The 12745-nt window shown below is 34.2% G+C and overlaps 2 protein-coding genes across 20 annotated transcripts in view; one reads left to right on the top strand and one right to left on the bottom strand.

Moving 5' to 3' along the window:
- The window catches only part of IFT80 (intraflagellar transport 80), a 135204-nt gene that overhangs the window by 7972 nt on the left and 114487 nt on the right, over positions 1 to 12745 (bottom strand). For all 4 annotated transcript variants that reach the window (XM_003991947.6, XM_019810498.3, XM_045037360.1 and 1 more), the window contains 7 exons: positions 12307 to 12371; positions 9829 to 9964; positions 9390 to 9537; positions 8124 to 8295; positions 6386 to 6475; positions 6130 to 6302; positions 1394 to 1517 (listed from right to left, as the gene is read on the bottom strand). In XM_003991947.6, coding sequence (XP_003991996.1) covers positions 1394 to 1517; positions 6130 to 6302; positions 6386 to 6475; positions 8124 to 8295; positions 9390 to 9537; positions 9829 to 9964; positions 12307 to 12371 — 908 coding nt within the window. The remainder of the gene's footprint in view (positions 1 to 1393; positions 1518 to 6129; positions 6303 to 6385; positions 6476 to 8123; positions 8296 to 9389; positions 9538 to 9828; positions 9965 to 12306; positions 12372 to 12745) is intronic.
- Positions 1 to 12745, top strand: part of CC2H3orf80 (chromosome C2 C3orf80 homolog) — a 68297-nt gene that overhangs the window by 40642 nt on the left and 14910 nt on the right. For 6 of the 16 annotated variants that reach the window (XM_045037364.1, XM_045037377.1, XM_045037367.1 and 3 more), the window contains one exon: positions 502 to 622. The exons of 7 other annotated variants lie outside the window; for them this stretch is intronic. The gene's annotated coding sequence lies outside the window, so the exon portion shown is untranslated. Of the gene's footprint in view, positions 1 to 501; positions 623 to 1503; positions 1522 to 12745 lie in introns of those variants that run through there. 3 more of the 16 variants (XM_045037370.1, XM_045037369.1, XM_045037385.1) reach the window with 3 other exon arrangements.

The raw sequence follows: 12745 nt of genomic DNA, 5'->3' as shown, positions 1-12745 counted from the left end.
GTCAGTCAGAAGTACAGGTAACAACCTGGACTTGTGACTTGCATCTGAAACCTAAGGCAGGGGTTACTGGGACTGCAGATCTATAGCTGGTCAGTCAGAAGCACAGGTGATAATCTGAGCTTGTAACTGGCATCTGATGAGGAGTGAGGGCAATCTTGTGGGAATGAGCCCTTTACCTGTGGAATCTGATACTATCTCCAGTTAGGCAGTATCAGAGCTGAGTTAAATTGCAGGACACACAGCTGGTGTTGGAGACTGCTTGTTGGCATGAGGGGAAACCTCCACATGTTAGGTGACCAGAAGTGAAGTGTTCTGTGTGAATAGTAAAGAAGACTTACAGGTGAAAGACTCATAGCAGGGAAGAACTGTTTTTCCCTACGTAAGAGGAGAAAGACTGAGTTTATCAAGTCATATGATAAATGTATAATGTTGGCTTTAGTAGAAATTGTAGGTACCTTCTTTCCTCTTCCTAAGGTTCCTCTAATTTACTCTGCCCTTTAGGACAGGTCAGAAGATTCCATTTTATTCCATCTCCAAGGAGGAGCACTCCCACATAGTCTACAAGCTCCACAAAAACAGAAGCCATATCTGACTCAGCATCCAGCATAATACCTGGCCCAGGGTGAGCACTCATAAACATTTTTTTAATAAAATGAATAAAAGGCTGAGAAAATCAACTGGTTCACAGAGGTGGGAGGAAGGTTGCCCCTGTCTTGGGATTGTAAGTCTCTTGGGTCTGCATGGCTAGAGGTGAACTCTCTTTCTGTAGCCTGAGCCGAGATGGATCTAAGCAGGTAGCTACAATAGTCCTGCTCTAGGCACTTGGGCAAAATGCACATGGGCTGATACATACTGGAATGACTTTCTTCTAATTATAGTGATGAAACCTGAGATTCTGGTAGGGATTTGAGAGGCAATGGTTTAGCCTTCTTTGGTTCTAGACAGTGAAGTCTACCTGGGCTAGGCTCCACTCTAGGTGCAAACTAGCTCCCTAGAATTTTGCAAAGTGACAAAGTATCCATTTTCTGGCCAATGCCCTCTGTGCTTATATATTTCCCCTGGAGCAGAAGGGGCAGCTGGTGGAAGACAAAATTTAGGAGTTAGAAACCTTTATCCCAGCCATTTATATTGCTTATCTAAAAATATCAATTAGCACCCAACCTTAATACAAATTAAATATGAAAACAGATTTGAGTTCATCAAAACATGGCTTTAAGATTCCAGAAAAAAATCAGTAATATAATTATATAGTCAAAATAAAACTATAATATCATAAGGCAAAAAGTGATTTTGAGATTATGGTATGAATTATTCCAATTTTGTCTTATTAAGATGAATATTATATATACTTACAAAGCATATACATTATCGTAAAATACTGTATAATACTTACACCTTCTGCATACTGCAAATACCGTTTATTAGTTTCCTGTTTACCAAATGTCTCCAAAAACTTTTGCCGGTAAGCAAGAACTGTATCAACGTGTGTTTTATATTTTACAGCCAATTCGAGTGCCCTATAATGAGAAACAAAACAGATAATCAGCATTGCTTGGATTAGAGTTTTGGGGTAACAGAGTGAGACAAATGGTCTATGATGTTCCCTTTCCACTCATCCTTCAATATGGAACACCATTCCCTACCTCATCCATCTTGCAAATTCCAACTTATGTTTCAAGGTCCAGATCAAACATCATCTCTTCTCCCTGACCAGCCCTCCTTGTAGAAATAAAAGACCATTATCTTATCTGTGCTCCATGACATTTTATGCATACTATTATGACAGCACTGCTTACAGATATTATAATTATTTACGAGTCTGTTTCTTCCATAACCTGTACATTAACTGAAGGGAGATCTAGGTTTCATTTCTCTTTGGTGAGTATACCATAGTCTATGTATGGTAAATGTTCATTGAAAAATTAATTGAAATCATAATAAAATTCAAGTGAATGAACTCCCCCCCCCCCCCAGTGTAAGTGGTTCCACTATCTTGACAATTTTTTTAAGTCTATAATTTATTCTGCTCCAGAATTTCTTTATCTACAGTCTAGAATGTATTCTGGTCAATATTCAAATAAATACTGATATCCTTTATGTTATAACACAGTAAATTTAAAATATTATAAAACTAAAATTTGTGGATAATAAAAATCTGACAAAATCTTTTGCCATTTGATTCTTAGAATAAGTTAATACCCATTTAAATTTTATAATCCAATTAATATCTTTCAATGTAACTTAAGTTATTTTCAAGGTGATATTTTATTTAAATAGCAGGCAAGAACTAAATTAATTGCTAAAATCGGTGGTACAATACCAAAGACATAAAAGCTATGTATTGATAATTTCGAGGGAAATGAAAAGATTAATCTTCAGTTCTTGGCCTATTTGTGTATGTAGGTTTTGGACAGTATCTCAGCCCATGATCCTGTGCATAACTCGTATGAGTTGAGTCAGGAAAAATCCAGTATAGTATAGCTCTCCTACACTGTTCACTATAATCTTGTTTTAAAGTATGGGAAATGGCCATCATAATACCTAAAGTATATCCTTTTTCAAGTTCCCTTGTTTTCTCATATGATATATGACTTCTGAATAGGCCAGTCATGATTTATGTATCAGAGCCAACTACTGTAAATCCGTTGTTTAGACAATACTGACTACTGACTAGATTTTTGCAACATGTGACCCTTCAGTAGGAAAATGTTTCATTTTTAGCATGCTTTGGTTTGACCTAAATAGTCACTTTAAAAAGTATTTTAGGGGTGCCTGGGTGGCTCAGTTGGTTAAACGCCCGATTTCTGCTCAGGTCAGGGCTCTGTGCTGACAGCTCAGAGCCTGGAGCCCACTTTGAATTCAGTGTCTCCCTTTCTCTCTGCTCCTCCCCTGCTCATGCTCTGTCGCTCTCTCCTTCAAAAATAAACACTAAAAAAAATTGTTTTAAGTATCTTAGATAGGCTGTGTATATTAATTGACAGTTGATAGAAAACCGAGAGAAATATTAAGACAATATAAAAAGTTATGAATTTAAGTCAGGTGTAATACAAATGATAATGCCAAAATTCAGCACAATGATTTCTTATAAAAGTATATGTACATATTGCTAAATCCATGGATCAGTATTTGCTACCCATTACAATCTCCTCACAAAGTTCCCTCATTCCTCTGTGACTTTAAGTCTTTCAGAGAAAAAGAGGGACACAGAGAAGAATGTAGGAGTACTGCAATTTAGAGAAACAAGTGAAATGCAAGAAGGCAAAAACCAATTTATAGAGTATCAAAAGAGGAGAAATAGAAGTAAAGATGCTTTAATCCTTCTTTTTTTAATTTTTAAAATGTTTTTATTTATTTTCGAGAGAGAGACAGAGTGCGAGTAGGGGAGGCGCAGAGAGAGAGGGAGACACAGAATCTGAAGCAGGCTCCAGGCTCCGAGGTGTCAGCACAGAGCCCGACACGGGGCTCGAACTCACCAGCCATAAAATCATGACCTGAGCTGAAGTCAGATGCTCAATGATCTGAGCCACCCAGGCGCCCCATGATGTTTTAATCCTTCTAATCCTCTCCCATATCACCCTCCATATATCCCTAAGGCTCTGACTCCAGTGTGAATGTGTGAGTGGAGACTCTGGTGAACCAGTCCTCTGGCACCTGAAAAATGCCATTTCCCATTCCTTTTTTATGACTGAACATGACTGGGGAAGGAATTTTTGATTGTACAAAACTAGAAGTATTCCAAGTGGGGAATACGTAACCATTTTTTGGTTGGGACTTTTCAAAAAGAAAATTATCTCCAAAGAGATCATTGTCATGGAACATTCGTACATTTAATTATGTATGAAGGATAAAATATAATGTCTAATACCACATTTAGATACTAGATGCTAAGCATTATCTATATTATAGTCATTATCATTATATAAAATATGTATTAATTATCTGATTGAAGAGCAATAGCTAAAGGTAAACATTCAAATTATATGTGCTATTTTAAATGTTCTCTAAAAGCATACACTGGGTAAGAAATGTTTCTTTATCACACAGAGAAGGAAATTCACTCCAAATTATATAAGGGTTATGAGAACAGCATGTCTTTAGCTTTAAAATGGTTATTTGGCAACCAAACAAATGTGACATTAGATTATGGGGCTGGAATAAATCCATGTATCCTCTCTGATTTTAAATAGAAGGAAGTTATATAAAAAGATTTTGTAACTTCAAAATATGATCTTTTACATAACTTTAATGAAGCAAAATCACTTTATATAACTGGTAGAAACAGAGAAATTGTTTTTTATTAATACATAAAGTTTCTAGTGTCTATCTCTCTTAACTTCCATTTTTGAGAACAGATTACTACCAAATGTCCAAAGTGAACATCAAGTAGATGACCTGCTTACCTACAACTCTTCAAGGGCTGCAACTTATTAGGTTGCAGGTAATTTTCAAATTCAAATATGAATAACAGAAGCACAAATCAGCAAGACTGCTTCTCAAATGGAATAAACATACTAACAAAATGAAATGTGCTCCCTTCTAAAGGATTTAAACAAATATAGAAATTCAGGGATCTTAAAAGAAGTCTAATATATTTGTCATCCGATACTTAAATTCTATCCTTCCAGTATTTTAATTAATTAATGGATCTGGGCAATGATTATTAATGGCTGCTAACATCACAAAAAGAAAGACAACCAGTCATTGTGAAAATATATTCAACACTACCTCTGTGATACGAGGTGTTCCCAAAAGGGGAAAAAAAATATTAAACCTAAATCTAATCAAGTTTCTAGATTCAACACCAATTTATGGTTAATTCAAGCGGCAAAGGAACGTGTCAAATGACACCACAGAGATGCAATCAGCAAAATTCAGATTATAGGAAACTCTAAAGGCCCAGTTTCTGTAGTGGGAAAATTATAAGAAAACATAAGAAATAGGAAAACCTATAGATTAAAAGAAAAGAACATATCTAGGAGTCATAATGTATGGAAATTTTTTTGGATCTTGAATCAAACAAACAAACCATAAAACAAAACAAAACATTTATGAGATGATCAGAGAAATAAGAACACCGAAAGGAATTACTGTTAATTCTTTAAAGTGTGACTGTGATATTGTGGTTAGATTTTTAAAAACCTTGAGATACATACTGAAATACTTATAAATAAAGTGATATGATGACTGGGATCTGCTTATTAACAAATGGTAGGGTAAAGGTGGATAGATAAAAGTGATGAAAGACATGTCAAACCTGAAAAAGTCAGCATGCCAATTTTATAACATAGTAACTTCAGGTGTGTATAAGCACTGCAGCCTCTTCCCTGAGAGATGAATACCCGAGAGAGTGAGGGGAGATACCTGATATGCCACAGCAAAGAGCAGTGTGCCACTCACTCTCAGAAAGCAATGTGTCAAAGCCTCATGTAGAGGAGAAGGCTGCTACTGAGCACTCCTCATTTCAAATCTGATGGCCTTTCTTCCTTAGCAACACAAATTCCTCATGGCTCTTCTCTCTGCCTGTCTGACTGCTTTATTCAAATCTTTCAACAGATTTCTTTTCTTTCACCCAACCCATAAACGTAGTTGATATCTTCTCACTCCACACATTTCCTGAGCAATGGTGTCCATTCTTTTTTCTTCAGCTGCCCTCCACTTGGCTAATGGCTGCTAAATCTACATCTCCAGTTCAAATCTTGCTCATGAGCTCCGGGTTCATTAATCAACTATTATCACATATCTCTTCACAAAATTTCAAATCCAACATGCCTAACACTGAACTCACTATATTGCCTTCCAAACCTGCCAATATTACTACCATCATCTATTGGTAGTAATTCAATCTTAGTTATTGAATAACTCATTCAATCTGAGTTATTGAAATCAGAAAATTGGAAGACATCCTAGATTCTCTTTTCTTCTTCACACCTCAACTTCTAATCAATCACAAGTTTAGCAAAGGCATAAATCTTCAATGGCAAACTACTCACAAATATAAATGTGAATAAATTCTTCTGTGATGTTAGGAAACTATTAAGTACAGTGGAAAACGTAATTTACCAAGTGGTAGATAGAAGAAACCATTAAGATCAATTGGGTTTTAGAATTGGTGAAGAACATTTTTATTACCTTTCCCAGTTATAGAGATTAATATTGATCTGGATCGCTTGATAAACAAGGCCAGCCTGAAGAAGTACCATTTCAGCCTCCTGTATGTTCCCACTAAACATTAGTATGTGAGCCATTTTTGATTCTTTAGATGGAAGATCTTTTATAGAATTGATGTACTGAACCTTATCAATCTAAAAAAAGAAAAAATATATGAAGTAGAGTAACAGAAAGGGAAGAAAAACTGCAAACATATAGGTAAGTAAACATTATTTACTTCACCAATTGCTGCATAGGCTATTTCTGCGGTAGTCATATCTCTATTAGCAACTGCCATAGCAGCTAGGCAAGCCCACATGGTTTGCTCCTAAAGTGAAATAGGAGAACAATTATTTCAACTAGAAGCAGAACTGCCTTAAAATAAACAGTGACTTAAAATATATAAAAGTTAACATTTTAATGAAAAAATTAAAAATTGTTGAGCATGGCACTGAAAAAAACTAATAATTTAATAAATTAATCATGTGGAAATTTCACGTGGGTACTTTGTTGAAATATATTAACACATAGAGAACTTCTTTTGAATACAAATTATTACAAAATTTCATTTCTAATTATCAAAGATTTATTTTTGAACTTATGATACACTTCTAAGATAATTCAAGGTTATAAACCCTGCAGTATTTCTGATGAGGTCAAAGAATGTAACTTACAAGGAGCCAGAGAAATAGTGAGGTTCTCAGACAATGCTATTACAGCAGATTTCTATCAACGACTCATTGTAAGGGAAAGCATCTAAAGGTCATTTTAAAAGTATTATTTTAAGCAATGTTAACCCATGTAAAATTAAAAAGTTCTGGGGTCAGGGGCGCCTGAGTGGCTCAGTTGGTTGAGCATCCAACTTCAGCTCAGGTCATGATTTTGCAGTTTGTGAGTTCAGGTCCCGCCTTGGGGTCTGTGCTGACAGCTCGGAGCCTGGAACCTGCTTCGGATTCTGTGTGTCATTCTCTCTCTGACCCTCCCCCTTGTGCTCTGTCTCTCTCTGTCTCTCAAAAATAAATAAAAATGTAAAAAAAAAAAAAAGTTTTTAAAAAAGTTCTGTGGTCAAATATGTTTGGAAAATACTGGATTCAACCAAGTGGATTCAACCAAGTGGGAAATGCTGGTCTAAAGTAGAGGTTCTAGGGGCACCTGGGTGGCTCAGTCGGTTGGGTTGAGCATACGACTTCAGCTCAGGTCATGATCTCGCAGTTCGTTAGTTCAAGCCCCGTGTCGGGCTCTGTGCTGACAGCTCAGAGCCTGGAGCCTGCTTCAGATTGTGTCTCCCTCTCTCTGCCCCTTCCCCACTCATGCTTTGTCTATCTCTCAAAAATGAACAAACTTTAAAAAAAAATTAAAGTAGAGGTTCTTAACCTTAGGTGTACAAATCATCTGAGGAATTTTAAAAATATGCCCAGGGTTCATTCCAGATCTAATAAATTAGAAGCTCTCTTGGGATAAAACTTGGGAATCTGACTTTTTTTTTAAAAAGTTCCAGAGAAGATTTCTATATGTGCCAGTATAGAGAAACTACTCATTTAAATTATAGCTTCTTTAAGAGTAAATCACACAGCAATATCTACCCCCCCTGTGTTGCTCATGTCTTCACTTATTTAAAAAAAAAAAAAAAAGACATGATCTCATTTGCAATTTTCCAGCCCTTAGCTGTTACCATTTCTTTTTTTTTAATGGTTATTTATTTATTTTGAGAAAGAGAGAGAGAGCTTGCGAGTGAGTGGGGAGGAGCAGAGAGAGAGGGAGAGAGAAAGAATCCCAGGCAGGTTCCCCACTGTCAGTGCAGATCCCAATGTGGGGCTCAAACTCATGAACCATGAAATCATGACCTGAGCTAAAGTCGGATGCTTAACCTACTGAGCCACCCAGGTGCCCAGCTGTTACCATTTCTTATCCTGCACAAAGATATGTGTAAATACACAATATATACACAAACATGGATCTAAAATAAAATAAAGTACCTTAACAAAACGACAAAGTCTTACACCATCTTCCCATTTTGAACTGCTCACATATTCATGGAGAATACCAGGATATGGTGATATGCTGATGTGAATCAGTGAGCCATCAGCTCTTCTTATAGTTACCTGATTTCCAACAAAACTCACAATATGGGGATTTTTACTGAATTCACTGTTGGGAAAAAGCAAAGTATAATTTATATTCTGAGAAAAATCTTTCATATACTAATTAGGGGAGTTTACACTTGACACAGATATAAAGTCTCCAAATCTCTAAAATTCACTCCCAAAAAAGTTAACTTCAGGGAGAATGTATATATTTAAATAAACATTTGAATCTAACTTGCTCCAGTTGGAGCAAAATATAAAAGTTTAATGCGGCAAAAATTATTATTTGGGAGCTATGCCTAAAAGCATTTGAAATAAAATTTTTTCCCTAAGTCTTAACGTAAATTATACAAATGATTAAAAAACAGCTTCAGTTTTTGAAAGTATAAATGAATAGAAAATTAAGCTGATTCTAAGATCATTTTCTGATAATAAAAAGAGGTGAACTTGAAGTAAAGTGACTAACTTCATTAGTTTAAATACTTTTAAAATGATGCTTCTCTGGTTTTGCTAAAGTTGTGAATTGAATATTAAATGAACTCAAAATAGATTTGAAAGTTAAGCTAAGTTTTGGAGTTGAGAAGTTTTGTATTCTTATTTTGTCAAGAGTGAGAGATCTTGCTATTTCCTAGAGAATTTAGGAATATACATGTATTTTCTGAAGCATATAAAATTTTAAAAAAAGGCTCTTCAGTAACCTTATATACTTTTCTATCTTTAATATTAACTTAGAAATTCAATTCTAGAGACACATAAATTCCTGAAAGTATGACAATAATTAATAATTTATGATAATCCGAAAAAGAATAAAGATTGACACGTTATGTACCACTGAAAAATCTTAAAAATGTCCATATTAAAATCACTAAACCACACTGAAAAAAAAAAACACCTGAGTTTTTTTACATTAGGCTTGAAACATTAGGCTTGAAAATTATATTTATTAGGGAAAATTATATCCATAGAAGGAACAAATAAATATAATAGTATTATACAACACTTTCAACTTGACCCCCAAACTTAAATCTCATCAAGCTAGCTTTAGCTGAACAATTTGGTAGAGTGAAAGGTACCTTTCAGGATTGACATTAAAGGCAAAAACATGACACTTTAGAGTTATTTATCACTATAAACAATTCCAACAGTAAATGCAGTTACCTTGCATCCCTTTCATATAATGTTTTAGGCAAAATGTCTCTGTCGACATAAACTGTATTGGGGTAGTACCACACTGTAAATCGAGTATCCTGAAGTCCACAAAGGATATTGCATGTATCACTCCATGCCAAAGTATGCACCATTGTTCCTTATTTTAAAAAGAATGTTAATGTATGATTAGTTCCACTATAATAAGTATTAAAATTTTTTAAAAATCAACTGACACACAGGACCCCCTCTAATTTCTGGTAGGTATGACTCTATTTTCTGATTGTATAATGGTGAAAACATTTGCAAAACTTCACTTAAAAATTTATGGGAATATTTGAATATTTTACCTAGAACCATCATGTTTTTAATTTGCAAGTCTTTCTTTCAATGCATTATTCAGAGATTAATTCAAGCAATCAAAAATGTAAATGTATTATAATTATTTTACCAAGTTTGATAATTTGTTCTTCCTTCCCAAATCGTTTCACTGAGGTGATATAGAGATCTCTATTTTTATCAATGAAGGCAATTTTTCTGTCATTGGTAAGTCCTTTTTGATCCAGAGCAATTTCCAAAATTTCATTCTAAAATTTAGAAAAAATGAAAATATTGGATTAGTTTTAGTGCTTGATATCAGATCATTTAAATTATTTAATTATAAAAATGTGTTTATTTAAAGATCAATTAAATATCACTCCCTTACTTAGAATGATAAACTGTCCCTGATAAATAATTTTAAATTACTGATTTAATTCATAAGCTAAAGCACAGTTACTTTTTTTTTAATTTACAGGGGAAAGATGCCCCTTAAAACACTATAATATAATGTATATATTTTTGAAACTCTGGAAGCTGAGAAATACTTTTGTCTCCTGTCCCACCTTTACTAGACAAAGTGAAAGGGTGAGGCAAGTCTGAATATCACAAGAGAGATCTACTAAGTACATTTATGTTCCATAACAAAATGTACTCTAAGAGCCTATATTTTAAAGATTTATAAGAATACATTTATGAAAATATCTCATGTTTTAGACACTTAAATTTTATAGATTCTCTCACATTTATTTCCTGTGAAACAGGAAACAACCTAGTGCTATAGGTATCACCATACTTACTTTCTGGACAAAAAGACTGAGATGCATAGCCAGTAAGTGATTTTGCTCGGAAAAAGCTGGTAACAAGCATATTTAGAATTTAAAGTCCAGATTTCTGACTTTAAGATTAGTATTTTTGTCCACATAACAAAGTATTTCTGGCATATGACGTTAATCTATTACACTATTATACTAGCTACTGAAATGAATTTCTTTATAACTTGGAAATGGTTCAGTGTGGATTCATTTCAACTAAATCCAAGAGGGATTTATTTACTGCTTACTATGTCTTAAGACTTGCTAAGACTTTAAAAAAAATTTTTTTTTACACTTGCTAGGATTTGTTTTGTTTTTTGAAGGTGTTATGATAGTACCTTAAATGTCCATCATTTGAGCACATGTTGAATAAATTCAGATACGTCCATAAAATGTTACGCTGTATGGTTGTGGGAAAAGGATTAGGAAAACACTTCATATATTGATATAGAAAGATCACCAGAAACAGTGTTGTGTGAGAAAAGCAATGTACAGACTTGTATGTTACCTTTTTGTAAAAAAGGAGTTAAAAACATATACCAATTTTGTTTGTATATGCACTAAAAATCTCTGAAAGGAAAAGGGAGTTTAATAATGGTAATTACCATTATTAAATGGAATTGGATTGACAAAAAGGGGTGTAGGAGGGAGACTTTTTCACTGTATACTTTTCTATAATTTTTCATTTCTAAACCTTTTGAATTTATTTTTTATTCAAATTTAAAACTAATAATTACAAAAATTAGAAAAAATATATAGTCAGGCTTCACTAGTGGCATTGAGCAATAAAGTTAAAAACATCTTTAGACCCAAATATATCTCTTACTAGAATAAATAAAATGTGTTCCTTTATTTACTTTATTTAAAAATTTTTTTCATGTTTATTTATTTTTGAGAGAAGAGAGACAGAGCGTGAGTGGGGGAGGGGCAGAGAAAGAGGGAGACACAAAATCTAAAGCAGGCTTCAGGCTCTGAGCTGTCAGCACAGAACCCGAAATAAGGCTTGAACTCACAAATTGTGAGATCATGACCTGAGCCAAAGTTGGAGGCTTAACTAACTGAGCCACCCAGATGCTCCTCCTTTGTTTATTTTAATTTTTTTAATGTCTTTATTTTATTTTGAGAGAGACAGAGTGCGAGCAGGGTAGGGGCAGAGAGAGAGGGAGACACAGAATCTGAAGGAGGCTCCAGGCTCTGAGTTGTCAGCACAGAGCCTAATGTGGGGCTTGAACTCACAGTCTGTGAGATCATGACCCGAGCTGAAGTCGGACACTTAACCGACTGAGCCACCCAGGTGCCACCGTCCTTTGTTTATTTTAATGCTAAAAATCAGAAACCAATAAGCAATTCACAATTTGGGGTCTTTTCGTACTTCTATGGAACTTTTTTTCCAGTTTAACTACAGTGTTAAAACCTAAAGAAAATGCTGGCTAAGGACAGGTCAATGAGAAAACTGCAAGATGTTTAGAAATATAAAAACATTTTTATATACTGATAGGTGCTAAAAGTTTAATCAAGATGGGACATTTTATTAAAAAGCAGTAAAGAGCCTGAAAAATAGACATGTAAGTCAGATTCTTTTATCCAATTAATTTGCAATTAGTTTTCTATTACAGAGTTTACTAGTGCTTAGTCTTTATGACATTTTTTAGGCAAAATACTCTATGTAGAATGCATACCAGATTTAAATATAAGACTAATTTCTATGTTTTATTTTCCTTAAAATGAAAACATTAAATTTAAAAAAGGAAGTAAATAGTGGCTAATTAACTTTAGAACTAGCTAATGTCCATTACCTTATGAGAAAGAAGCTTCCCGTCACCTAATGGTTTTCCAGTTGATGCCTCAAAAAGGAAGATTACTTGAAAAAAAAGTAAAGCATTAGTTAATATATTATATTAGAATTTTTATTGGTAAACTTTAATTCTAATGAGAAATTATTTAACTCTTTGGACCATACAGTATCTATCAGAATAGAAGAGCAGCAGCATTAAATTCCTACTTATTAACAGGGTCATATTTCTTAGAATACTTCTTCCTAAACATACATTCCCTAATTAGAATAGTTATTAATGGTATGGCTTCACTTCTCCACAGGATTGGCCATGGAAAGTCCAAATCTAGATGTAATTTTTAATTTTCAGAACTCTGATACAGATGAATATAAGATCATAGACAATCATATTTTACAAAAGAAAAATGTGTCAAGTGCCTACTATAATACTAGGCAAGGTG

This window comes from Felis catus, chromosome C2 (genome assembly GCF_018350175.1).
Source record: "Felis catus isolate Fca126 chromosome C2, F.catus_Fca126_mat1.0, whole genome shotgun sequence".
NCBI lineage: Eukaryota > Metazoa > Chordata > Mammalia > Carnivora > Felidae > Felis > Felis catus.
This window is presented reverse-complemented; position numbering and strand designations above follow the sequence as displayed.